This window comes from Colletotrichum spaethianum, assembly GCF_022836535.1.
Source record: "Colletotrichum spaethianum MAFF 239500 DNA, contig16, whole genome shotgun sequence".
Taxonomy (NCBI): Eukaryota; Fungi; Ascomycota; class Sordariomycetes; order Glomerellales; family Glomerellaceae; genus Colletotrichum; species Colletotrichum spaethianum.
The window spans coordinates 1,023,218-1,047,948 of NW_026054786.1; the positions used below are offsets into that span (position 1 = coordinate 1,023,218).

Below are 24,731 nucleotides of genomic sequence, written 5' to 3' on the forward strand. Positions count from 1 at the left end.
GCTGCACCTTCATGGCTTCAATTGTGAGTTGAGGAATGGATCCACGATCAACGTTAGGCTTTAGCTCATAGTTAAAAATGGACACTCCTCGATTGGCTTGATGCAACAACAAGTGCCGGATAGTGCTTCAGTCACTCCAGAATTTGACTCGACCACGATCAACAAGCTCACTGTCTCCGGTCTTTGAAAAACTTCATTGAGGCTAAAGCGAGAGAAGGGTGGCGCGGCACTTGTAAATCGTCCAGAGTTCAGTGGTACCTGTAGATCGTTGAAAGTCAATAAGTCTGCTTCTCCGACGAATGCGCACCTCCATTGTATCGAACCATATTCAAGACTATGATTCTTATCTCTGAGCCCTTGTGTAAGACCGATCAAGCTCATTTTCCCTTTGCAGCGCACAGCCCGTTTTATTGATGCAATAGGCAGCAACGCATTCTTAAACAACGGGTTGTCGGTCGGGTATGGCTCGGCGTCCATTGACCAGCTCAATGTTTCACCCGTTTCGACGACAGACGGGGAAGACCCTGTCATAGCCACAGATTCTTCTCGATGATGCCCGACCCGACCGTCAATGTCAACGCCAGATTTGCAGTAGATCCTGGCGAATCATTCGAGTCAGTCGCACACCCTCATCTTAGATTCTATCTTTTGATTGCTGAACGTGACTGCCATTTTCTTTCCCGGCAACCGACCGTAGATCATAGTCTTTGGGTCGAATACGTTTCCCTTGAAAAAAACACTCGAAAAGCTGGATTTGAGACGGCAGCCTGACAACAAGCTGACAGATGGACAATGCTAGTTCAGCATGTTAACTCAACAGCATTCACTCGTCTCAGATGCTCGGCGGCGACTTTCCGATGCGGGGTCTGAACTAAATGTACCATTGAACGCTCGTCCCCGTCCTATGCCCACAGGAAAGACAATCTCTGTACTTGTCAGACAAGAAAGTGTCGTCTAGTAAGCAACGAGTAAGCATCAAGACAAAGAAAGTCAATATGCTTGAACAGACTTTGACGCCACGGATCTCCACTCTCCTCTGCTATTTTAGTTTTCGTTCACCTCTTTCCCCAGAGGCTCAAACGGTGCGGCAGCATCCGCGACCTTGAATCATCACAAGTAAAGATGCTCCACTTTGGGTGTGCGTTTGCAGGATAAAAGATGTGAAATAAAGTCGTCAGAAATTCGCAACCTTGTCAATTTTCACTCACTTGCTGGTAAAATGGGTTTCTGATCCATAAGGGTGTCTGGGAAACTTTGACGGACGATACTTTGAGACCGCACATCTGTAGGTGCTGCAGCTTGAAAGCGCGAAGTCTTCGTATCACTGAGTTGTCACTCGGGTCCGAGGTGCATAAGACCGGAGAAAGACGAGTGCCTTGGTGGCAATCTTCGGGACCGACCGTCGTCTTTTCGGAAGAGTTGCTGACCAGTTGGACATCCCAATTCAGCCAAGCCGTCGGTCGGGAGCCGCAAAGCTTGAAGGCGCTTGTCGCGTGGAGTAAATAACGGGGACGTCGTTGATCTTTGTCATTCCGAGACTGCGGTACGCTAGGCTCCGTGGCGTTTACCACCCGGCAGCGTCGATCAACGGCACCTAGGGGCTCTGCATACATATGCCTCTACAGTCAATGGTGATCCGAGTTTGGGGACTTTTGCAGCAGGTAGATATAACTATCTCATGAGAATCTCTGAGTAGCATTGACTACGTAACGAACTTCCTAAGCCTCCAAAGTACAACTCCAGACACGGGAGACAAGACCATTGCCGGGTTTTTGTTTTGTTTTCTTATGGACCGATGGGCATGTTGGTTGTCGCGGCCCGCCGTTCCGTTCGATGCCCCGTGGGTCCCACGGCCCCGCGGCCAGCACACCGAAGCCGGGAAGCAGGCAAAGCCTGACTTGGAAAAGGGGCACAAAAGCAAATTAGACTAAGGGGCAAAAGGGGGAATGGGACGAATATGAGCCTAGTTTTGCATTCCCCACAGATAGATAGATACGCATTTCAAAATAAAGAGCTTGCGGTTTTGAGATAGATGACTGGGCTTAAAGTCTACAGTATTGACTCATGGGCGCAAATGTCAACGGACGTCGTCGATGTTAGACCATGCCACACTGCGGAGGGTTGAGCCCGCAATGAAAGGTTTTGACGCTGGTTATACCCGCAGAATGAACCATTATAACCGTTTTTGCGAACCAGAAAGTCTTGGAACTTTGTCATTTCACTGCATGCATAACCCATCTATGCTTGACGGCACACGTGAGACCAACTCAACTAGTGCCGCAAATAAGTTGATTGTTGGGGTAATTGGGGCCGTTACACCCGCGCGGCGGCAGCTGTCGGTACCTCTTCCAAGTGCCGGTCCTCCGGACTTTACAAGGGCATTCGATATTGCCCGACCAATGGCGCAGAGTGTCTAAGCTCAAACGGAGGGCGGTAGGAGATATTCCGCCTAGGTGTCCCTGGCAAAAACCCTAACTTGGCTTTTCCAGACTCTGCGGAGAAGACACACGATGTCACCTGACGGCAAGTTGCAGCAACATGTGCTCTCCCAATTCGCTAATACCGCTTCCAACCCCCGCCTCACCCGCCATCAAGGTGCCGGTCTTTCAACGACTTAATCAATTTGTTGCAGACGACCTTCCAAGACAGCCAAGCTACGCCTCCCGGATCAAGCTTGCCCAGCGGCTTGGTTGTCTCCAACATATACAACAATATGCACTCACCACGTTCGTCCAATCCCCGCTGGAATGCCAACTTAGGCACGACGGGAAGGCATCCGATCTTGACATCGTGGTCCCACTGTACTATCGATCCTCTTCAACCGACCGTACTATCCTGGGTCAATGTTCCCAGTTGATAGTATTGCGACTCGCCTGCGGGATGTTGAAAACCCCTGGCAGGAAATTGCAGAGTTTGGGAGGAAGTAGGGTTGAGGGGCTCAACGCGGCCATTTATGATAGTTTAACCTAGGACAACATCTCGAAACAGTTTCTCAGAGTCTATATAATGCGGTCGAGGTCGTCCCCTTTCAATCATCTCTCTATCTTAAGCCACCCGCGCCATTCTTTTCCAGCATATGCTTCATTCTATTCGGCCATCTGAACATCGCACACTCTTTTTTGATTCTCTCATCCGTTCTTTACTCCGCTGAATTCCGAAGCAGCATTATCACTATGTTAACCAAGGTTTCCGCCATCACGGCTCTTGTGGCTGCTGCTCGCGCGCAACAGGTTTGCACGCTTAACGCTGAGACCAAGCCCGCGCTCACGTGGTCCAACTGCGCAGCCGGTGGCACTTGCACCAAGGTGAACGGCGCCATCACTGTCGACGCCAACTGGCGCTGGACTCACGAGACCAGCGGCAGCACAAACTGCTACACCGGTAACAAATGGGACACTTCAATCTGCAGCACGGGCGAGGACTGTGCTTCCAAGTGCTGCCTTGACGGTGCCGACTACTCCGGCACCTACGGTGCTACCACCAGCGGTGACTCGCTCAACCTCAAGTTCGTTCAGCAGGGTCCCTACAGCAAGAACATTGGCTCTCGCATGTACCTCATGGAGGGCACCGACAAGTACCAGATGTTCAAGCTCTTGGGCCAGGAGTTCACCTTTGACGTCGATGTTTCCAACCTAGGTGTAAGTCAGACATCCTTAGTGACATTAAATGCCATGACTAACACAACGACCACAGTGCGGCCTGAATGGCGCCTTGTACTTTGTCTCCATGGACGCAGATGGAGGTGCTTCCAAATACCCCACCAACAAGGCCGGCGCCTCCTACGGAACCGGCTACTGCGACAGCCAGTGTCCCCGTGATCTCAAGTTCATTGATGGTAAAGCCAATGTTGAGGGCTGGGTGCCCTCATCCAACGACGCCAACGCCGGCGTGGGCAACATGGGCTCTTGCTGCTCCGAGATGGACATCTGGGAGGCCAACTCCGTGTCCGCCGCTTACACCCCTCACCCTTGCGAGACAATCGGTCAGTTGAGCTGCTCCGGCGACGCCTGCGGCGGCACGTACAGCGCCACTCGTTACGCTGGCCAGTGTGACCCCGACGGCTGCGACTTCAACAGCTACCGCATGGGCAACACCTCTTTCTACGGCAAGGGCTCTAATTTTGCCATCGATACCTCCAAGAAGATTACCGTCGTCACCCAGTTCATCGAGGAGGCTGGCGCGCTCTCGGATATCAAGCGTTTCTACGTCCAAGACGGCAAGGTCTTTGTCAACTCCAAGTCCGATGTTTCCGGAGTTGACGGCAACTCCATCACCAAGGACTACTGCACCGCTCAGAAGAAGGCTTTTGGTGACCAGGATGTCTTCACTCAGAAGGGCGGCCTCGCTCAGATGGGCAAGGCTCTTGCTGAGGGCATGGTTCTTGTCATGTCCGTCTGGGACGACGTAAGTTTACCCCCGACTATACAGGTCCCCGATGGCGCTGTGATAATTAACTGTTTTGCACAGCACAACTCCAACATGCTCTGGCTCGACTCTACCTACCCCACTAACTCTACCGGCCCCGGCTCTGCTCGCGGTACCTGCGGCATTGATTCTGGCCTCCCCGCCGACGTCGAGTCTCAGGCTCCCAACTCCAATGTTATCTTTTCCAACATCAAGGTTGGCCCCATCGGCTCTACATTCAACAGTGCTGGAACTACTGCTGTAAGTAATGCAGTGTCTTTGGAGTTGAACGCCCCATCCGCGACCTCCCACGGTCGATTCCTTCGCACACGTACCTTCAAGCTCCGCTGTCTTTATCATCATGGGAGACAAGCCGGCATCTCTTCCAAACCTGATATGCCCACTTCCCGCGCTTTTAAGACCATTACTGACGTGTCACTGCCACAGTAATGAGCCAGACTTGGACAACCTCGCCGCCACCACGCCTGCCATATTCTTAGCTCCGGGTATTCCATCCTTCGTTTCTTTTCATCGTAGTCTCTCCTGTTGCTGCTTAGCCAACTAGTAGTTACGGTGCCCCGCTTGCTGTCAGTCTAATGGCGCCAACTTCTCTATATCTACGAATTGATAGAGAGGGTTGTTTTGCCCGCAGCGAATGGCTGGTTTTTACCAGTGTATCTCTGCAAGGAGGCATGCACATGGTATCTCCATAGTTGTCTCAAGGTGGCGATAAACGAACCATACATTATCCTTTCTATTGTACATGTTTTCCCATTATTTCTCTTGTACATACGAAGCATACAGCCTCGATAGACTTTGCGGCTTGACGCAAAAATCGTTGCTAAATAAAAGCACCTGGCCAATTTCCCCACGCTATTTTCGTTCGGCTTGTCCATGGCTAGCAAGTCTCCACGTGACTGGCACCTACCTCAAGATTGAACCGACTAGAGGATTGAGTATTAGCTCTGAAATATGACCGGTGCCTCAACCCGAGCGACGCACCACATGGGGCATGTAAAGGCGTGCTTAGAAAGCCAGAGCTCGATACACACGGAGCAGAAGACATGACCGCAAGGTAGTTGCCCAACCAATGTTCCCGCAGCGAAGTCGTCCAGGCATACAGGGCAAGTTCTGGGTTCCGCCGCCTTGGCCATCGAACCAAGCCTGCCACTGGCCAACTTCACCAGCCTTGGTCTTCTTGGCATCTTGTGCACGACACGATGGCTCAACTGCAGTGCGTTGTCTCTACTGTGCTGATGGTGGCCATGGTTAGGCGGCGTAGGAGTTGATGCCATCGAATGTCGTGTTTTCTTGGACTTCTTCCACCAAAGCATGTATAGTAAGAGGCCGATCAGAACGGCGAAAGCGACACATATCGCGGCTGTTACAGCAGCAGGCTGCCCCTTACGGTCTGAGTAGGTTGGTGGACTGCTAGGAGCAGTATCTGTTATGGTTGTTGAGCCCATATGAGAGAGTTCAAACAAGTAAGGCAATAATAGAGGAAGTCAGAAAACAGCAATTAGGATTGTAAACAGGAATCCGGTCCGCTTTCCGGACTGTTGACAACATCTTAAATAAATTGCCTCTCATCAACAGTGTACGTATTGACACCCAACTCGTACTATTGCTCTCACCGACTTGTTTCCATGCAATGTCTCGGTTGAGGGATTAAGGATTGCGATGCTCGGCTTGCCAGATCTAGTTCGTTTTCCAATAAGCATCACCAAAGCTTGGCAGCCGATTGGCATGATGTTGAAATTGCCAGGGCAGGGTTCACCCGCGTCCCACGGGGAACCGATAGCCTGTAGGTAATTTTAACGTAATAGTTGACCATCACCATCGAATCTGACCGTGTCTGGGTTCACCTTTTGTATGAGCGATTTTCCCTTGGCATTCCTCCTTGCTCCATCCGGCGTGGCCAGGACCTCGCGTGTAAGTGTTACTTCGGAGGCCCTCAAAAGCACACCGAAAGCAAGACTTCTCAAAGTGTTCAAGTATTTCTTGCTGATTTTAGCGGTTCTCTGTCGTGGGGTACAATGAGTGCATCACGAAGCAACGTCACTCCGAGTGACCGAATCAGCGTGAAACGCACTGGTTCGTTGCCCACGGCCCACTAGCGTCACCAGCTTTATGTGTCTAGACCTGTGCCTCTTCTAAAACATGTAGTTGTGCACGCTATCTGTCACCGTGGTCATAGGCTAAAACCACTGTGGTAACTCACCAGCGCCGCCTGTGCTCAAGCAACTTTGACCTGCCAGGTCGCATATCGCTGGGGAAAATACTGGACCAGCTCAAGCTCAGTGGTAACCCGCTACTTGTTAGCGGGTGGTAGCCATTCGCTTGCACCTCTCGGCATCGCAACAGCCGATGATCTAATTCGTGGACTCTGGACGGTGGGAATGCCACAAGTACAGTCTTTTTTGTTTATCTATTGAAGGCTTGGGTTAATACCCCTTTTATCAACCTCTAATATCTAGATGATTGCCCGAAGTTATCAGCTTATATGCCAAACTGAAGCGAACTGCCGAGTCAGCCAAACCTTTCTTCTGTTTCTTTGTTACTAGGCTCTCAGCGAATTGTGTAATCGCCAATGTGATTGCTGAAGAATGGTTTTAGTGTTGACTCTGACAACTGTTGATTTCCTGGACTTATTGGGCTTCCCGAAGACATCGTCAGTTTGGAAATATCTGCAGAAAGACTCACTATGGCTGTGATTAAAGAGCCATCTCACTTACACCAGGCGCTCACCATTTGGCGGCAGAGGCTATTCCGAATTAGGCAAGGAGATAGGCCCATCATTGCACATCAAATATGAATCATCATCACTCATGGGTGCAGCGCATACTAAAGTCCCCAATAGCCAGTCAGAGATGCATGTGCTCCGCCCTAGGAAGAGCGTAAGCAGAAGAAACCTGCAGATAACATTATGAAAAATAATGATTTGTCAGGGTATCCGCGCAATCCGTCTGCCTGGCAAAGCAGACCACGAAACGCGGAAAGTACAAAGGTCTCTTCTCTCTATCAATCGCATCAATGTCAATTTCTTGAACACATGGCATAGACGGTCCCTTTGCAAACCACGCAGAACGTACAAAAATGTTCCTGTGCAACAGCAAGGCCTACCTGGCCAACTTGGCACTTCTGGTCCTTGCATCGGAAGTAATGGCTGACAGCACCAGTCAACTACCAACCGTTGATCTCGGATATGCGATTCACCAAGCCACTTACAATGTAAGATTTCCTCCCTAACCGTAATGAGAGTTGGCAAGATTTCTTGCTATCTCATAGACTAATCGCGTCTTTTGTAGGATTCGAGGGGTTGGTTTAACTTCTCTAACATCCATTACGCCGCTGCCCCTCGGTTTGGAGCACCCGCCCCAGTAACCATTGTGGATCGCCGAATTAATGACGGCCAGACCCCAGGCATTTGCCCATTGAAGCTTCCAAAATGGTACGACTTGACAGCATTGTACCAGGCTGGTCAGTTGTCTCTGGAAGAAGTCAACTCAACCTTCCTCGAGCTTCGAAATCTGAGCCCATCATCAAACGCAACTTTGATAGGCCAATATCTTACCCATCCCGATCCCGTCGTCACAGAAGACTGCTTGACATTGGATGTTGTGGTACCGGAGGCGATATGGCAAAGAACGCACGATGCCTCAGACCCCGGTGGTAAGTTGGTTTCTGAGTAAGATGAACTTGCTGTTCTGACACATCACGATGCAGCTCCCGTCCTTGTGTGGCTCTATGGAGGCGGTTATGTCGCTGGTGACAAAAATTCCGCTGGCAACCCTGCCAGTCTCATTACAAAAGCCCAGATGAACGGGTCTGATGGTGTTGTCTATATTGCCATCAACTATCGACTCGGTATCTTTGGCTTTGCCTCCGGCCCAGACTACGAGGAACAGGGCGGTGTCTCGAACTTGGGTCTCCATGATCAACGATTTGCTCTTGAGTGGATCCAAGAAAACGTTCATTTATTTGGAGGAAACCCCGATGATGTTACGGTAATAGGAGAATCTGCAGGTGGAGGCTCGATTCTCCATCAACTGACGGCCTACGGTTCTACCAGCGGCGCTCCATTCAAGCGTGCGATCCTTCAATCCCCTGGTTTTGAGGTCAATACCGGAGCTAAGAAGCAAATACTGGCATACAACAAAGCACTTGACTGGGCGTCCTACTTCAGCAACTCTAGTGTCACAACTCTCAACGACCTTAAACAGCTTTCTTTCGAGGTGATCGAGAAGGTCAACCAGATCACAGTGGCAACCACTTACTGGGGCTCCTTTGGGTGGGGACCTGTAGCTGATGGTGCTTTCGTGCCGGACTTGCCGGGTGTTCTGCTCTCAAACGGGAAGTACGACTCGTCTGTGGAAATTTTCGGCGCACACAACAGTGATGAGGGCTTCATCTTCGCCTCTCCCCTCATTGGAAACAATGAGCAGTATATCTCCTCTCTCCTGAAGCTTCTTTTACCGGAGGCTTCAGACGAAGTCATTGATTATGTCACCACCAAGCTTTACCCAGCGGTATATGATGGCACTTATCCCTGGAAAACACCTCTCGAACGAACATCCAAAACTATTGCCGAGTCCTGGTTCATTTGCAACAATCACTTTCTTAATAAAGCACTGGATGGTAACGCTTTTAACTATGTCTTCGACGTTCCCCCTGGATGGCACGGTACCGACATTCCCTACACTTTCTTTAATAACGAGACGAGCTCGAACGGATTTCCGTTGAATGCGTCTATCGCAAATACGCTGCAGGCGTATCTCACAACGTTCACTAAGACAGGGAGCCCGAATGTAGCTGGTCTGCCTAATATACCCCTCTACGGAGCCGATGCGGCTGTCTTATCTCTCTACAATAAGACGCTGATTGTTGATATGGCTGCGAGAGCAAGATGTGATTGGTGGCAGAAGGCTTTGTACAGATGAACCAATGCAACTCAACATCTTGCATTGGGGAAGCGATTGAGTCCATAGTCAGTGTGCATCTTGTCATAGCTTTATAGCGTAGAAAAATATGACTGTTTCCACGAACCAGCTGCCAGTTTGCAGATGATCTCTGCTAAACAGTGGGCTCGATGGAAAACTTGTCGAACGCTAACAATGTCCGAGCGTACTATCGATTTCGCCTAGACTTCATTATGGAAAAGGCCTGGACTCATCGGCTTCATAAGATCAGCACATTAAATGGACGGAGCCACATGAGGCAAATATCAGATAGCTCTGGACGCACTTGATTGCGCTAATAGTTCACGAGAGTCTCTTTCTTGGAATGATTGACAGTTTAGGGTGTTTAAAGTTTATTGAAGAGATGCCCAAGATAAGCAAGAGAACTAAGGCGACTAATGTGAAATGATGAGCAAAGTGTGTATTCACTGAAGATGATCTTAGATTAGAAGTAATAACCAGCAACTATTGAAGAGATGGTGCAGAAAAACTGAAGATACAAATGCACTTTAAAAAATATAATCATCTGAGCTTGACGAGAAGTAGTTATCTGACATGGTAGAGGGGTTGAAGCTGAGTAAACTCGCCATAAAGCCATGAAATAGCACCCAGCTACAATCAGGGAGAAACATATAATATGCTGAAAACCTACCTATCTTTTCATATACACAAACCAAGCATCCTAGGATGGCCGTGTTCGAGATCAGGTTAACAGACCCGTCCGTTTTGTCTATCGACGAAACATATATGTCGCATTTTGACTTCCAAACTCTGACCTGACAGACCAGAATACATATGATAAACCAAGTCTGATTCCGAGTCTGCCAAATGCTACAAGTTCACCAACTATTGATCAGAAAACGGAGTTGAGCTTGACTCATCCATACAGCCATGGCTCTTGCGGCAACGATCACCATTTTTTAGAAACCTTTTGGAGTGCCAAAGACATGGATGCTGAGAGGACGAGGGAGGTAGTATTAATAGTTGCTTGAGTCAAACGAAAGGCGCCGTATACGGATGTACACCAGAACGAGTATCAAAAAATTGAAGAACAAGAAGACGTTTCCTTCGCTAATCCAACCCCCAAACCTCATCCGAGCGGAAAATCTCCATCTCAACCACCTGGAACACCAGCACGAATATTGTCGTATTGGCTGTTGGGGTAGCTCAGCTGGTTCAAGCTCTTGTCTTGTGTGTCTGAACCACCGAGAGCAGTAAAGCTAGTCGCCAGTAAACTGCTCCCATCACTTCTGTCTCCGCTAGCTTCCCAGAACATAGAGCCACCAAGCCCCTTGCTCTGCAAATACGAGACCTTGGTCCTGATGACGGCAGGTGTATCGTACGAGATGAGTTCTTTGCTGCTCGAGTCATAGCTGTAAGATGCCACCGCTGTAGAGTCATAAAGCTCAGTCGCGCCTGCGCGCGGTAAGGCCTTGTAGTCCCAAACTCCGTTTTCCCAAGAGCCACTGCCGACACCGGAGAAGGTCTGACCGATGCCGCTTGTTTGTTCAAAAGATCGACCGTAAATCGGCATCCCGAGGACAATCTTCGATGCAGGTACTCCTGCGCGAAGGTAGTCATTAACAGCAGCGTCAGTCGAGAATGGCGTAGATGCTGGGTTGCCGGGGTTTGGGTACAGGTTAGCTTGATGACCGCTGTTGGCGTCCCATGAGCCGGCATAATCGTATGCCATTAAGTTGAAGGCGTCGATTACATCCGAGATAGCCTTAAGGTCTAAGACGTTGTAGTGAGTTGGACCGGCGGGAGAAGCAATTGTGAGGAGGTAGTGGTAGCCAGGGGTGTACTGCGCAGCGTAGGCGTCCAACTCGGTTCGAACTGCTTGAAGCAGAAGAACCATGTTGAAAGCTTCATCAGCGTTGGCCGGGTACTCCCAATCGATATCAACACCATCAAATCCCCAATCCTTCATCAGCTTGACAGAGGACGAGGCAAACAAAGCCCTGCCCTCGGGAGTGCTGGCCGCAGCAGGGAAGTTGGTGGACCAAGTCCAACCTCCGATACTCAGCACGACCTTCATGCGACGGTTGGCTTTCTTGAGGAGATAGAGCTGCTTGGTACAGCCATAAGCATTATTGCCGACATCGTTCCATGCTTTGATATTGTTAGCAGGGTTAAGCGTGATGAAATTTAGATATCTCACAGTCTGCTGGGTAATGCTTCTCTAAGTCAGAGTAGGTATCGGCAGAATAGCTAAAAGCGATGCCTTCAATAAGCTTCCGTGTCTTTCGGCTAGGGAAGTTGCAGCTTTGGCAGACTCACACTTCTCCAGATGGACGAAGATTCATAAATGCGTAGAGAACGTTTGTGATCTGGGACGCAGGCAGGTTCTGAGGCTGATAGTTACGGCCGTATATTGCCCTTTGCAAATGTTAGGGCGTTTGATTACGACTTTTGGTTGATTAGTACTGATTTACCAGTTGGTGAAATACACGGCATTGGTATAGCCTTCTAGACCCCGCTGTGTAAATTTCAATAGCGATGCCTCGCAAGGGCGAACAGTGGCCCATGACAGTAGGCCAGCCATTGTGATTAATGATGGTAAAAGCAACATTTCGTCTAGGATATCTGTAGAGCGCTTAAATAGGTTGCTGAAGGAGTAGAAAGATGTTGTTGCGGCTTGTCTAAACGTCACTGGACATGAAGCGATCAACTGACCGTCAGATACTAGTTGAGTCCGGTGCATTTAGACCAGCGACTACTTATAGGAGATGCAAGTCAAAACACAAAGCGATTGTTCTTGTTCACACGTCCTCTCAAAGTGGCTTGGGCTGCAGTTCGTGTCCACTTCAATCGGAACGTTACGCCATCTGCCAAAGAATTCATCCAACTACTGGACTCGCTACAGTAACTATTGACTGGTCAAAGAGTCTGTGTGGGATTGACAGGCGCATGTGAAGAGGTCCAGCGCGTCGTCTGCGCGTCACGTTCAAGTGGTAGCAGTGAAATTCACCATGACCTACGAAGATGGCGGCTCGATGCACACCATTGGCACACCACACAGAGCATAAGAAGACTGATCGCGTAAGAGAATTCGGAGATTCGAGATAATTTGTGTACGGCAAAGTGCCAATAGCAGTGGTAACGACTTTGTGATGGCGCCCAGTGAGTGGCTGAACCAACATGAGGGGCCAGGGCTAATGCAGGTGTAGCCACATTGTCGTTGCTAGTACAAGTGAACAATGCTTCAGGATTGGTTAAATCCAACATTCTTCAGAAGCTACCCTTGGTGACCATGTGCCCTCCAGGTTGGCGATATCAGAGCGAATGACCGAGTCGGGGCCGAATGTGACCCTCCATTACAAGATCTTGTCGCCTGTTCGGGACAGGACCAATGTGAGCACATGCCACCCTTCCAAGGGATCCTTGGGACCTGTCACTTTCTTATCGCAGCTGTGGCAGTTGAACGAAGACTTGTGATACAATTTGAGGATCCAGATACTCATCGAAGGGTTGATGGCCTTCAGCTTCCAGTTTTAGAGCCAGAACACCAGTATCCCACAGACCAGGTCGCGGAATAAAAAGTCGGTGATGAAGCACAATTGACCACCACACCACTCGCGTAGCAGATCAACGTAAACCTGGCATTATCTTAAAGGGGGGGAGGATGATAGAACGGCGACGGCACATCACCCGCTCCCCCCGTTTAGCTGCGGGATGCGCCACCCCACGGGATCTGGCGCCGTCTGAGTAGCTGCCATCTGATTTCATGCATATTACGGCGTAGCATCAGAGGTTGGTTCCGAAGAATCAAAGCCAGCCAAAGCGTCAATAAGACTCGCACGCAGCTACGCAACGCTTCGCGATGTGCAACGTTGCAAAAGAGAACCAAATTAGCAGTATTTGCAGATCAAATCTACCTGCATCAGCCTATCAACACTTCGTTCTCATCAAGGTTTATCGGGCCAATGCCTAAACGCGTTGCCACCGCGATCACCTACTTTCTAGAGACGTATGGCAATATCTCCTGACTGGCCGTGGAAGGATGCCGGACCGGTCCGCACGTTACATGCACAGCAATCGTATCCGACCCACTGATTCCGGCAGCCCACTATCAGTGGTTCAGGCAGGGAATTAGACATTTACAAATTTACTAATTTGGTTACTACACCCCATGCTGTCGCACATGGGGGACTTAAGTATCGCATTAAGATTATCTATCGAGCCCTTTGTTCGTCTATTGTGGTCTCGTGGAAACCGCATCCACGGTATTCTGCTGCTCTTCAATTGGATTCATCGTGTGGGTGAGAGGTGTCTCGAGTCACAGCATTCGTTGGCTGTTGCGGCAGAGAACCCTCCTTGGCCACGTTGTTTCCATCCCTAGTGCTAGCCAGTATATCGGGTACTTGCTCCACGTCCGCTTGTTTCTCTGATAGCTCCTTTTCCGCCTTCCTAATCCGACGGCATCTTCTGACAGCCCAGATGGACAAGCACATGACGAGCAGGCAAAACAGACCGACGCCAAGACCGATCCCAAGCTTGACAGAGTGCTGGAGAGATGAGGTGTATTCACCGTCAGAATAGTTGCCGTACCCATTGTTGCCGTAATTATTATCGTCAGAGTCGTCGGCTGAGGATCCGCCCCCAGATCCAGAACCACTGTGACTGGGCCTGACACCCGTCGACTCCGGAGTATTGGCACCATAGCTGGCAAACGGGATGATGTCCTCCTTCGCGGTGCTGCCAAACTTGGTCTGCGCAATGGCAATCTCAGCGTTCGCGAGGTCGAAGACCATGTATGCTTGTTTAAGCATCGCGCCGCCAAGGGAGTAACTATAGGAAGAGCCGTAACTCGCTGATGTCGAGTTGTCAGACTGAACCCCAAACAAACAGTAGTCTGAGGACGATTCAGTGTCCCAAGACCACTCCGAATGAGACCACGCTTGCTTGGGTATCACAAGGTCTGCAATTGAAACGTTCAATACAGGTCCTTCGGCTCCATAAAGTTGCATTACGATAGATCCTGTGAGGGTTTCCGCCGCTGCGCATGGTATTACGGTATAATAGAGGTCGTCATTCCATGAAGCGCCTGCAAGAGCCCAGATGTCTAGAGCAAGAGCTGGAGGTAGCACAGAGAAACTGTAGTCAGGTGCAAGCCGAACGTTGATTTTGTCGCTGTCGTAGGGGTAGTCTTCTTCGGATAGGAGACCTCTCCCGAGAGGCTTCAACTCGTCCTTCGCTGAATTACTACCATTCACGGAATAAATAATGGTATCAAACGTTCTGTATCTGTCATATGTAGAGCTGCTTAAGGAGCTACTGGTCGGAAATCGAATAAGAGGCCCCTCGAACTTCGACTTGTCGATAGCGCCTAGGAGCAGGTTCCCTGATTTGGCGGCCTTATCGTCTAGCCAGACACTGTAAGCGGTAGAGTTGATGATGCCATCTTTGAGTAAACGTTCAGGTACAGTGGGAACTGCACTAGAGCTGCTTGGGCTAGAGCTGGACGAGCTCGAGGAATAGCTGCTCACGTTGAAGCCTAGGCCCAGCACGCCGATGAGCGTGTTTGCTGAACCAACGAACCCCATGACGAGCTTAGGCACCTGGATGCCGGCGATATCAAGAGTGTCGCTGATCCAATCACCGCTGATGTAGTCATTGGTATAAATCGACGAAAAGCTTTCAGTACCAGGGTTAACGTAGGTTGACGACTTAGTGGCATTGAACGCGCCATATTTGCACGAAGCGTACTCGTCTTGATATTTGTCCGTAGCGGAGTCGACATAGTAGGTTTCGTAGCCATTGCAGTACTGGGCATCAGGAACCCACGAAGTATCGACTTGTACTGTAAGCCTCATCGACATTTCCTGCGGGGGAGTACCGACGGAGACGTTGACAAGGTAATACCAGTCGTTGTTCAAAACGTCGAGCGTGGGGATGGAGCGGCGATCACCCGGGGCTCTGGAATTAACATTGCTGCTGGCGATTGAGTGATCTTGGCGAGCAAATGGTAGACGGACTTGAGCAGAGACCACAGCCGCGCAAGTAGCGGCCGCAAAAAGAGAGGATGCCCGCATAGTGAAGAGGACAGTGAGCGAGTGGTGGGTGATCAATGACACATGGTTAAGAAAGAGAAGAGAAATGGGAAAAGAAATGCAAGCAACTGGCGCTACAAGATTTTTTAGGCTAATGCCCATGGAAAGCGGCACAGCAATTCTCGGTAGGCAGCAGAGGTGCAAATTGATACACGAAGGACCACGACGATGTCTTGAAGGGTTAAGCGATATTACCAGGTGGAGTTCCGCAGTTAAAAGGGTTAGGTGAATCCCAAAAGTCCCAATTTATTTCGAGCTAAATACAAGCTTGTTTTCTTCAAGGCCCGGTTGATAACCCGTTCTTCTTTTTTGTCTAAATGGAATGAGCTGCACTGCAAAATGATACCTCAGTTCCCGGTCTTGTGGATAATTGGCGCCTTGAGGAGATCCTTCAACTCCCCAAACGCCTTCAAAATTGTCTTCGCCTGCGCCTCCCATTGCTTTCGCGATTCTTCACCGATTTCGCCGTGACCCATGGCGGCCATCAGGTCTGGGCCGGCACCGCCAACAAAGGCGAGTGCTGGGCGAGTGGGCACGACGCGGAGCTTCATGCCCTCGAGCGTTTTCTGAGCCTGAGCCGACGCCGAGTGGCCGCCCATAATACCATAGCTGACAACGGCAATCGGCTTGCCAATCCACTCATTGTATAAGTAGTCGATGGCATTCTTGGTGCCTCCTGTAAGTCCGGAGTTGTACTCGGGAATTACAAGAATGTATGCGTCGTACTTGGCGATTTCGCTGCTCCAGGCTTTGCTGTGCTCGTGGGCAAAGTTGCCGAGGGCGGGGACTTGTGCAGGGATGATTTGTTCGTCGAAGACTGGAAGCTTAAAGGTGGCTACTTCAACAAGAGATAGATCGATGCTGCTGTCGACAGCATCTTTGGTGACCGTATCTTTGACCAATTCCGCAACTTTGGTACCGATGCGTGGGGTTCTGGTGCTTGTTGCAATGACGGCAACTTTCTTGACAGCACTCATCTTGAGGACTCGATCGTCTATGACTTAGACTATGAGAGATTCCAAAGAAGCGCAATGTTTTCTGTTGTTTTGACGAATATTTTTCTGGTTGCTATTGACTACTTAACAGGAAGAAACTTGTTCAAGAGTTGAGATGAGCGGGTCTTTTATAAGTACCTCTGCCTGTCATTCGTATACCGATGAGACAGATGCATGTTGATGCGCGCGTCAGTGAGAACGCCTTGTTGGCATCAATCTGAGTAAATTCGTATATTCATTGGGCTGGTAAGCTCTCCTACTATGCTGACGCAATATTTGCTCGTTTTCGGGCTTGATTGACTGTCCTCGGCATGACACACCCGCGCGCATTGAATGGACCTCTGACACCAAACGCCGCGCCGTTTCTTGCGAGCATAGATACACTAGCATGCTGATTTTCCCAAGGTCAACCTATCATTGCAAGAAACTCGCAGATGGGTTGCAAGAATTGATCTAGCGCTTACTGCTTGCATCTGTGAGCAGCAGCGCCTCTCTTCGCAGTTTGGGGAAAGGCGAAACGAGCAACCCGAGGGAAGAAGGAAAGGCGACACGAACCGCGCGGAGGTTAGTAAGCCACAACCCCGCCTCTCGCCAGATGGACAAACAACATCGCCTCCGTCGCACCAACCACTAGCAGATCACATCAGTATGACAGAGAATCACTCGGTGCATCATGAACTCACATCACATCGGTATGGGATATTCATCTTGTGCTCTTCCAAGAGCATCTTCCAACCACCAACTTCGATTAACATTGTGATGCCTCGGTGGCTCAGTGGTAAAGCGTCTCACTCGTAATGAGAAGATCGGGCGTTCGATTCGCCCTCGAGGCAACCGTTGCAACCGTTACTTTTGATGACATCTTGAATGAAGTGTGCGTTATTTGCTGCCTACATAGCTTTTTGTTCTGTAGTACCAGTGCTGATGGGTTGAGACATCTGCACTGGAGATTGGCTGGGCTTGGTAAGGAAATGTAAAATACTGCTGATGAGCTCGGAAACTGTTGCTGAGTTTGCGCATCTACCATCTCATTGTCTCTAATGCAACGACTGTGATTCAGCATACCTGTCTGTAGCTCTTTATTTGATTTTTAGTAGTCTGTCCCCTTTTGTTATCGAAGCGCAATAATCACTTCAAAGCACCTGTGGTATCTCTTCAGTAGTAATCCATCTCTGCAAGGAGCCAAAATTGCTTTCGCTAAGTCCATGCTTGATTTCTTGTTCGCTGATCAACAGACCTTTCCAGAGAGATATTCGAGACACAGCAGTCAAGCCCATAAGTAGTAAGTTGATATGGGTACGCGACTTGATCGCTTCGTCGGCGACCGCTGCCCAGTTGGTTGTGATAGTCATTGCGCACATGTGGTGTTGCAGAAAGCTATAAAAATAGGTTCACAGTATTCGCTCAAGGATGGCTGCATTCGGAGAGGGGTGCTTCTTTATCCTTAAAAAAACCTCTTTTTTTCTTTTTCTTGGGAGGGATCGCCTTTCAAGAAATACATCATCCTCGGGCAATAGAAAGGCCTCTTACTTCGAAAAGCGATGTCGAAACAAAAGGTAAAAGGTCCACTCAACTTCAGCTGCTTGTGCAGCAACCGACATGATCGGTGGTCACGGCTTATATAGAGTCTCGTGCCTCCTGAGCCATTTTGGATTCACTTTAGAGATCACTGCTCCGGGAAACAGTTCGTGGAAGCTATAATCGATTTCAACCGTTAGTCGTTCCAACCCAGAATTGCTACTAAGGAGTACCAACCCGTTTTCTGAGTCTCTGTCAATGCCGTAAGTCTTGCCGACAAGGAGAAAAACCCCCGAACTTTCTCACCTTTCTGCTCTACCAATGCATCAAATCCACTTTCCACAGCCTCTAGTTTTCGATCAGAAAAGCAAAAGATCCTTGCGTCGACAGGGAAAAACGAGGTACAATGCACACTGAACGCTTCGCTCTCCTCAATCGGAATGCTCAACATTGATCCGGGCTATTAGTCTCTTTGGCATAGCAATTCATGGTCTGTGTGCAAAAAAATTGAGCCTCAGCCCAGGTATTGCAGCTAGGGGAAACCCCCTGGCTGAGCTTACGCATAGCAATCAATTGCTGTCACAAATCCGCTCGCAAAACTTTTCAGAGGCGTTTCCATTGCTGCCGTCATCGAAGCAGCCACAAGCGGCACTGTGTTAGGATCCATCCAGTTGACTTTGCCATCTCTTGAATGTAGCTGTTGCAGACACCCGGCGGGTGAGCGAGACACCCCTCTCCAATGGATAAATGTTTCGTATTCTTGTTATTACTTCAAAGTATTTCTCTGTGTGATTTCTGGTTGAAAGTCATAAAGAGAGCTTGAGAGTTCTGTAAAACAGAACACTGATCTACCGATGGTATCCTACACTGGCCTCAAGTCCCAAGTGCACTTCACTTTGACTTTAAGGCAGGTTGAAGAGCGATATTGCGTAAAATGAGAAATGAATCAAAATCAAATAAGGGGTAGAAGAGGTCAAAAGAAGACACATAAACGCTAAATCAGGTTATTGGCCTTTGGTGTCCAGGTTTCGATGTGTAAAAAGTAGCTATTATCTTTGGAGGAGTAAGACTTTACCCATGATTTAGGTAAATCGGAGAAGCGTGTTCGGTCGCGGCCGGTGGGAGTCTGTAAACTAAACGTCTTATTTAGCCTACGATGAAGAGATCCGTTACTCATTTTCGGACGGTGCCATCTGCATAAACTTTGTCGGCAAATTGGAGAAGAGTGTCCACCCTCGGCCGATAGGAGCCTTTAATACGCTAAAGCCGAACATTACCTGGTTTGGCCCAAAGTCTCTTCCGAAAAGAGACAGTCTTGCTTGAATCTGTGGCGTTGGTGGATTGGTCTTGTTCTGAAAAGTTCGCCGAACGCACATAGATTGATCTCGCGACGTAGGTGGTAACTACCAGTGCACTTGTTTACATGTTTGCAGAAGCGACACTAAAAATTTCCGCGGATGCCGGATCACAACCAAGGCTAAATGGACTTCCATTTTAAGAAAGCATCGCACTGGATGGTTCAATTTGATGAAGAGCCATTGTGTTCCAAGCACATGGTTACTATAAGAACGGTAATTGTTTGTCCGAACACGTGGTTGCCACACTCGGCAACTCTCGAGAGGGGAGATGACTGTAAAAAGTCAAACTAAGAAGCTCTGCATTCGTGTGGAACTATGTATATTTTGACAGCTTGTGTTGATTAGTGGATGATCGTGGCAATGGGCAAACTCGGGAGGTGGAATCTTGACTGTGTTGGTATGGCAGACAGTTAGGATTGCCCGAAACCATGACAGAACTTTCCATGGTGAGAAACGCAAGAGTTGCGAGGATTTCGCTTCGCAGTTAGAATTTTCACCTCAAGATTGATAGCGTTTTACGAAAGGGGAAAATGATGATCAAATGTCAGCATGTGTCTTTACTGCATAACCTTATCGGATGGTTTGGCATCGTCCTACGGATCCAGATGACACAAACATGCGGTTAGAGTCTTTCTTTTGAGGGACTCTCTATAGTCCTCTGTCGCACTCGGGACTATCTTAGGTCTCGCATTTAATAACTAGCCAAAACATAATAAAAACTTGACGTCTCTCCTAGGTTCCAGAAGTTGCGCAAGGTCACGCGAAAAATGTAAGCGACCAATAGGATCTTATCAATAGTCCTAGCAGAAATAGAGATGAAATGAGTTTTTCGATTGACTTTCTTGACTTTCTTGACTTTCTACTACACAAAAGGCTTCCGGGACAGTTGCTCCTGAGGTCCTAGGGTTTGGTACCAATGATCGACATCGGCCAGGGCGCATTCCGATGCAAAATACAGGCTGGAGTGGTGATTGGCAACAGATTTGCAGCCGAATATATCGTGACGCTGCTATCAGCTGCTTTTGCTGGGAATTCAACTTTGTGAAGATCCTGATAGGCTTTCCTCCGGAATCAGCGCGGCAGGAGTCTCGCAAGTCCTCCTGGGTCTCGTCACTAATAGAACAACGGCAAGAATTCAGGGTTAGGATGAACATCTTCAGAAGCATTTGTGAAAGATGTTTCCGGGGATAGTGCTGGAATGACTTGATACCGAAGAGCAACGGTCAATGAGCGAGATAAACAACTCAGTCTCTCGAGGCAGATGAATAGATACTGACGGATGCGGTCTCGACTCACAGCACATCCGCTGGTCTATGACGAACCCAAGTACTGAAAGACATTGATATTACTACCTAGTTCTCGTGTAGTGGCTTGTCATAGTATGGATATCTTGTTGTCGGGTTCATGTGAAGATGTGGTTGAAATAGCAACGATGACCTGCGCCGGTTTACTTGAAGTTCCGAACCCTCCAGCCACGCGGCACAGAGATTTTACTGGCTGAACCGCTCAAGTTCTGGACTTTGAGTGTGATGAGACGCATATGTCGCTCTCTGACCTCATTGATTATATGTTGGAGATCTCCACTTTAATGTTGGCCTTCACTGCAAACCGGGGGATCGTTGTGGATGTGATCACCAGGGACCGGAATTAGACCCAATAATTGCCTGGTTAAGGAAACATGACTGTGCGAGTTTTGAAACGAAAACGAGAAGACGCTGCGACGGTTGAAGTGCAGACAAGGTTGCGCCACCATTGAATCGGGAAACTCATTCGATGATGTGAATTAGGCGAGTCCGAGCTGGTTCCGCATATCGTTCCCCTGACTCGAAGAGGTCCCCTCACGTAGCCATAATGGCTATTGCTGGCCTATGTCGTGATAATATAAAGAAGCAGCCAGGCTTCCATGCGATAGTGAAGAAGTACTTAGAATAGAAATTCAGCCAGCAATTATTGTAGAAAAGTCAGCAATGTCTGCACCGATGATCGATCGGTCTCAGTAAGAGTAATGAAAGTACAATTATGCAGTATGTCAAACTCTGTCTTCTGATTCGTCTGGACTTCCGCAACATGAAACAAACATTTGAACTAAGTTGCTTCTTTAGGGAACTCATCTGAACGTATGTGGCTCGCATCCCTGTACTGGGTATTTTGCCGACAAGCCCAACGTCGTACTATGGCTTCGCATCACATAACAGTGGCCCTTGAGGCTGGCCATAGGAAGATAGCGATCCACCCTTGATGCAAACAGCGGCATTCCCACACAAAGTCAAAACCGTCTCAACTCTGCCTCATGAGGCCAGCAGTCTCAAGGATTCAGGCTTGCACTATTGGTGACATCGGGACCTGCGACAGCCAAGTCTTGTTGGTCGGCGCGCGTCGTGATGGGCCTGGACCTGGCATTACCATCACTCCCCCGCACTCGCATGACCTATATGGACGTCGCAGTCGGAGTTCAGTTCCTTCTTTGAGATTCCGTGTCTTCTCTTGTTACTACATCTGTCACCTCATAATTGATTCTTTGAGACGGAGCAGTCTGAAGTTCCCCTCTCGCTCTCTTCTCCCCTCTACACTCTCTTTTAACTCAAGGAACAAGCACCTCAATCATTTTAGTTTAAGGTGACGATTTCTGGCAGGCCAAGATGCAGCTTCACTCTTTGCTGACCTTTTCCCTTGCTGCGGTCACGGTTCTCGCCGCTCCTGTCTCTATTCAACATTCTAAATACAAACGCGACTTGGCTTCTATTCAAGCCGCCCTTAACACCATCAACTCGGCGCTCCAGGGTCTCGACAATTCTGTTAAGAACACAAATTCCGTCACTCTGGGAGGCGGAATCCAGCTGCTGGGTGCTGTTGGCGGCGTTAAAAATTCCATTGAGAGTGCCACCACGCAGGTACAGGCCTCCGAAGTTCTTAACGCACAAGACGCGAGAAATCTGAAGGCCGCGACAGATGCCCTCACGAATAACGTCAAAGTCACCATCAACGATGTCATAGCAAAGAAAAGCCTGGTTGACTCCCTTGGTGCAACGCCACTAGTAGCCGTCGCCCTCCAGGATCAAAAGACTGCTAGTGTTGCCCTTGCTCAGGCGCTTGTCAGTAAAGTGCCACCCGAACTCAACGCCGATGCACAGAAGAGCGCTACTGCTCTCAGCAATGTTCTAGATCAAGGCATCGGCGTCTTTGGTGGTACTACGGTCGCGGCTCCTGCGGTCGCTGATCCTGAGGCCACGGCTTCTGAGGTTGCGGCTCCTTCGATTGCGGCTCCAGCTGGTGGAGGAGGGATTTTGGGGGGGCTGATGGGATTACTAGGCAGCTTAAAAAAACACTAAGGCCAGAATGGAATCGCGTGCGATCAAGTTGGCGTTTGGATTCAGGCGTGGGGTATACTACGGCAGGGTCCGTCTTGAACACGCTAGTGGGGATAGTTTGATTTAAAAAGTGAACAACGAGCGTCTTTCACTTATAATATACCTTTCTTTTTCCTATTAAGCCATCCTCGTACTTGTATTTATTCTATGTTTCTCTTCCTAAGTTGAGGGACGTGTACTTGACCAGCGTCGTCATGTGAATAAATTCACCTGAAATTTCGACAGGAGTGAGTGTCAGGACTTAGTTTTTCTGGAAACGGGACAGAACCTTGTCAAGTATTTACAAGATTGGAGAAGTACGATGCCCTTTACAGTATTTTGGATTACTATGTACTCCCCATTCATGAAATTATCTACCGAATAACCAAACTTAGGTAATATCGTGTTGTAGCAACACGTGAATCCAATCATTTAACATACTATACTACTTCAGATATGCTGCCTAGAGCACTCTATTTCAAAGGACCCCCTTCTCTTTCGAGGATCGTAAACTTTTGTACTGACGAACGACGTGCCAATGGTCTTCCTTCGTAAGGCCCAAGACCTTCCCGATCCAAACTCAGTGGAATCTCACCAGAAGTTGCTTGGCTTTCAGGCCGCAGCTGTGTCGTTTCATCCTCGGGGTCCGTATATCTACTGAACCTCGATTGGATAAACAATGGCTGTGCCACACCATATTGGCTGACTGGAGGTGTTCCGAATGGATTCTCTCTGATCTCAGGGTGGCCAACTTCAACTTCGTTCAGGTAAGGAACCGATGTCATCCGCGTGGACATCATTCGCGACAGGCCACCACGGGCAGATCTCAGAGAGCCACGCATGGACCTGACAGATCCCCGGATAGACATGACACGGCTGTATGCTTCTGGTCGTGGCGGTAGCACAACTGGTTTCTCGCCGTTCATGCGCCTCGTGCTGAAGGCGACAATAGTGCGTCCAGAACCGTCTCTACCGAGACCAGAAGAGTCGACAATCTCGTAAGGGTGACCAAGCCCGATGAGTTCATCCTCAATCTCTTCTTTAGTAAGGAGTGCGGCTTCGTAATCTTCTTCACCAGGCTTCGGCTTCCTCGAGTAGTCGCCTGGTCCCTTCGATCCGTTGGGGACATGAAATAGTAAGTCGACACGCACTACCGCGTAGAAGACCACAACGAATATTTCCAACATGAAGCCACTGGTGTAGAATAATTCTTTGCTGTATATTACGTTTGTCGTTGTTGGTGGGTCGCCCAGAACCGTTGCTGCAAGTCGCACGGCATGCCCGGCAATCAACAGAGTAGCGCCAACCAGGAGCACAGCGATCTTCTGATGAGTGTCGCCTTGGCCAAACCTTTCAGGCCTGGGACCAGGGATGATTGATGCTGAGACAACAGCGATGACGGGTAACGCCGCAAGTAGCATAATCCAGGATATGCCAGCTTTGAGGAGGTTGAGAGCTGTGTCAACGCGATCTTGATCCTCAATCTTATAGAATGAGACGCCAATAGAAGTACTGTTTAGGACAATGACGGCCGGAACTGAGAACAAGAAAAAGAGGGTGAAGACTCTGACTGCTGGGTGCCATCCGAAATTCGGGTGAATTGACCGGATAATTCTTTGAGCAAAGAATATGTTTACCACCATTATTACCACGGCTCTGTGGACACGTTAGCTCAGTTGACCTTCTAGAGCGGAAATCCGAGACTTACCCTCCGAATTGAACAATGAGGGCGATGAGGATGACAACTCGATCCTTTTCGAACGCCCAAACAATGCGCATGATGCATGTGACGCTTCTCACCATGCAGAAGTCGAACATGAGATCCGAGAGCAAAAATTTGTGCCCTCGCTTGGCATTGGCGCGGTAGATCCTGATGTGCGTATACGCACCAGCCGCAAAGAGCAGCAAGAAAAGGAACGTCACAGGTACATCAATATTTGTTGTTGGATCACCACCGATGAAAGCGCCTTGAGCTGGATCAATGAGCCGCTGGACTGGAGGTTGCTGCGGTGCTGCTCCTTGTGGAGGCGGTTGCTGTCCGACACCCGCGCCAGTGGTGGTGGCTGGCAAAGCAATGGGTACTGTACTCGAAGCCATC

At 49.2% G+C, this 24,731-nt stretch overlaps 7 protein-coding genes and 1 non-coding gene across 8 annotated transcripts; 4 read left to right on the forward strand and 4 right to left on the reverse strand.

The window, feature by feature from the left end:
* Positions 1-3,173: 3,173 nt before the first annotated feature.
* Positions 3,174-4,693, forward strand: ColSpa_06785 (exoglucanase 1; the record flags this gene model as incomplete). The annotated part of the gene is given in 4 exon segments (XM_049272997.1): positions 3,174-3,638; positions 3,694-4,404; positions 4,429-4,665; positions 4,679-4,693. The coding sequence occupies 4 exon segments, from the start codon at positions 3,174-3,176 to the stop codon at positions 4,691-4,693; spliced, it is 1,428 nt and encodes a 475-aa protein (XP_049128954.1).
* A 2,807-nt stretch (positions 4,694-7,500) lies between these two features.
* Positions 7,501-9,344, forward strand: ColSpa_06786 (carboxylesterase patB; the record flags this gene model as incomplete). Its single annotated transcript, XM_049272998.1, has 3 exons — positions 7,501-7,635; positions 7,713-8,076; positions 8,131-9,344. 3 exons carry the CDS (start codon positions 7,501-7,503, stop codon positions 9,342-9,344), a joined length of 1,713 nt encoding a protein of 570 aa, XP_049128955.1.
* A 1,132-nt stretch (positions 9,345-10,476) lies between these two features.
* ColSpa_06787 (chitinase 1) lies at positions 10,477-11,907 on the reverse strand (the record flags this gene model as incomplete). The annotated part of the gene is made up of 4 exons (XM_049272999.1): positions 10,477-11,474; positions 11,524-11,612; positions 11,643-11,741; positions 11,798-11,907. 4 exons carry the CDS (start codon positions 11,905-11,907, stop codon positions 10,477-10,479), a joined length of 1,296 nt encoding a protein of 431 aa, XP_049128956.1.
* Positions 11,908-13,603: 1,696 nt separating this feature from the next.
* Positions 13,604-14,116, reverse strand: ColSpa_06788 (uncharacterized protein; the record flags this gene model as incomplete). The annotated part of the gene is made up of 1 exon (XM_049273000.1): positions 13,604-14,116. One exon carries the CDS (start codon positions 14,114-14,116, stop codon positions 13,604-13,606), a length of 513 nt encoding a protein of 170 aa, XP_049128957.1.
* A 1,646-nt stretch (positions 14,117-15,762) lies between these two features.
* ColSpa_06789 (NAD(P)H-dependent FMN reductase LOT6) lies at positions 15,763-16,392 on the reverse strand (the record flags this gene model as incomplete). The annotated part of the gene is made up of 1 exon (XM_049273001.1): positions 15,763-16,392. One exon carries the CDS (start codon positions 16,390-16,392, stop codon positions 15,763-15,765), a length of 630 nt encoding a protein of 209 aa, XP_049128958.1.
* Positions 16,393-17,171: 779 nt separating this feature from the next.
* On the forward strand, positions 17,172-17,243 carry ColSpa_tRNA_181. Its single transcript has one exon. It is a non-coding gene; the product is annotated as a tRNA-Thr (tRNA).
* A 4,682-nt stretch (positions 17,244-21,925) lies between these two features.
* ColSpa_06790 (cell wall mannoprotein 1) lies at positions 21,926-22,615 on the forward strand (the record flags this gene model as incomplete). Its single annotated transcript, XM_049273002.1, has 1 exon — positions 21,926-22,615. The coding sequence occupies one exon, from the start codon at positions 21,926-21,928 to the stop codon at positions 22,613-22,615; it is 690 nt and encodes a 229-aa protein (XP_049128959.1).
* Positions 22,616-23,106: 491 nt separating this feature from the next.
* Positions 23,107-24,730, reverse strand: ColSpa_06791 (uncharacterized protein; the record flags this gene model as incomplete). Its single annotated transcript, XM_049273003.1, has 2 exons — positions 23,107-24,247; positions 24,342-24,730. The coding sequence occupies 2 exons, from the start codon at positions 24,728-24,730 to the stop codon at positions 23,107-23,109; spliced, it is 1,530 nt and encodes a 509-aa protein (XP_049128960.1).
* Between the last annotated feature and the right edge of the window lies 1 nt (position 24,731).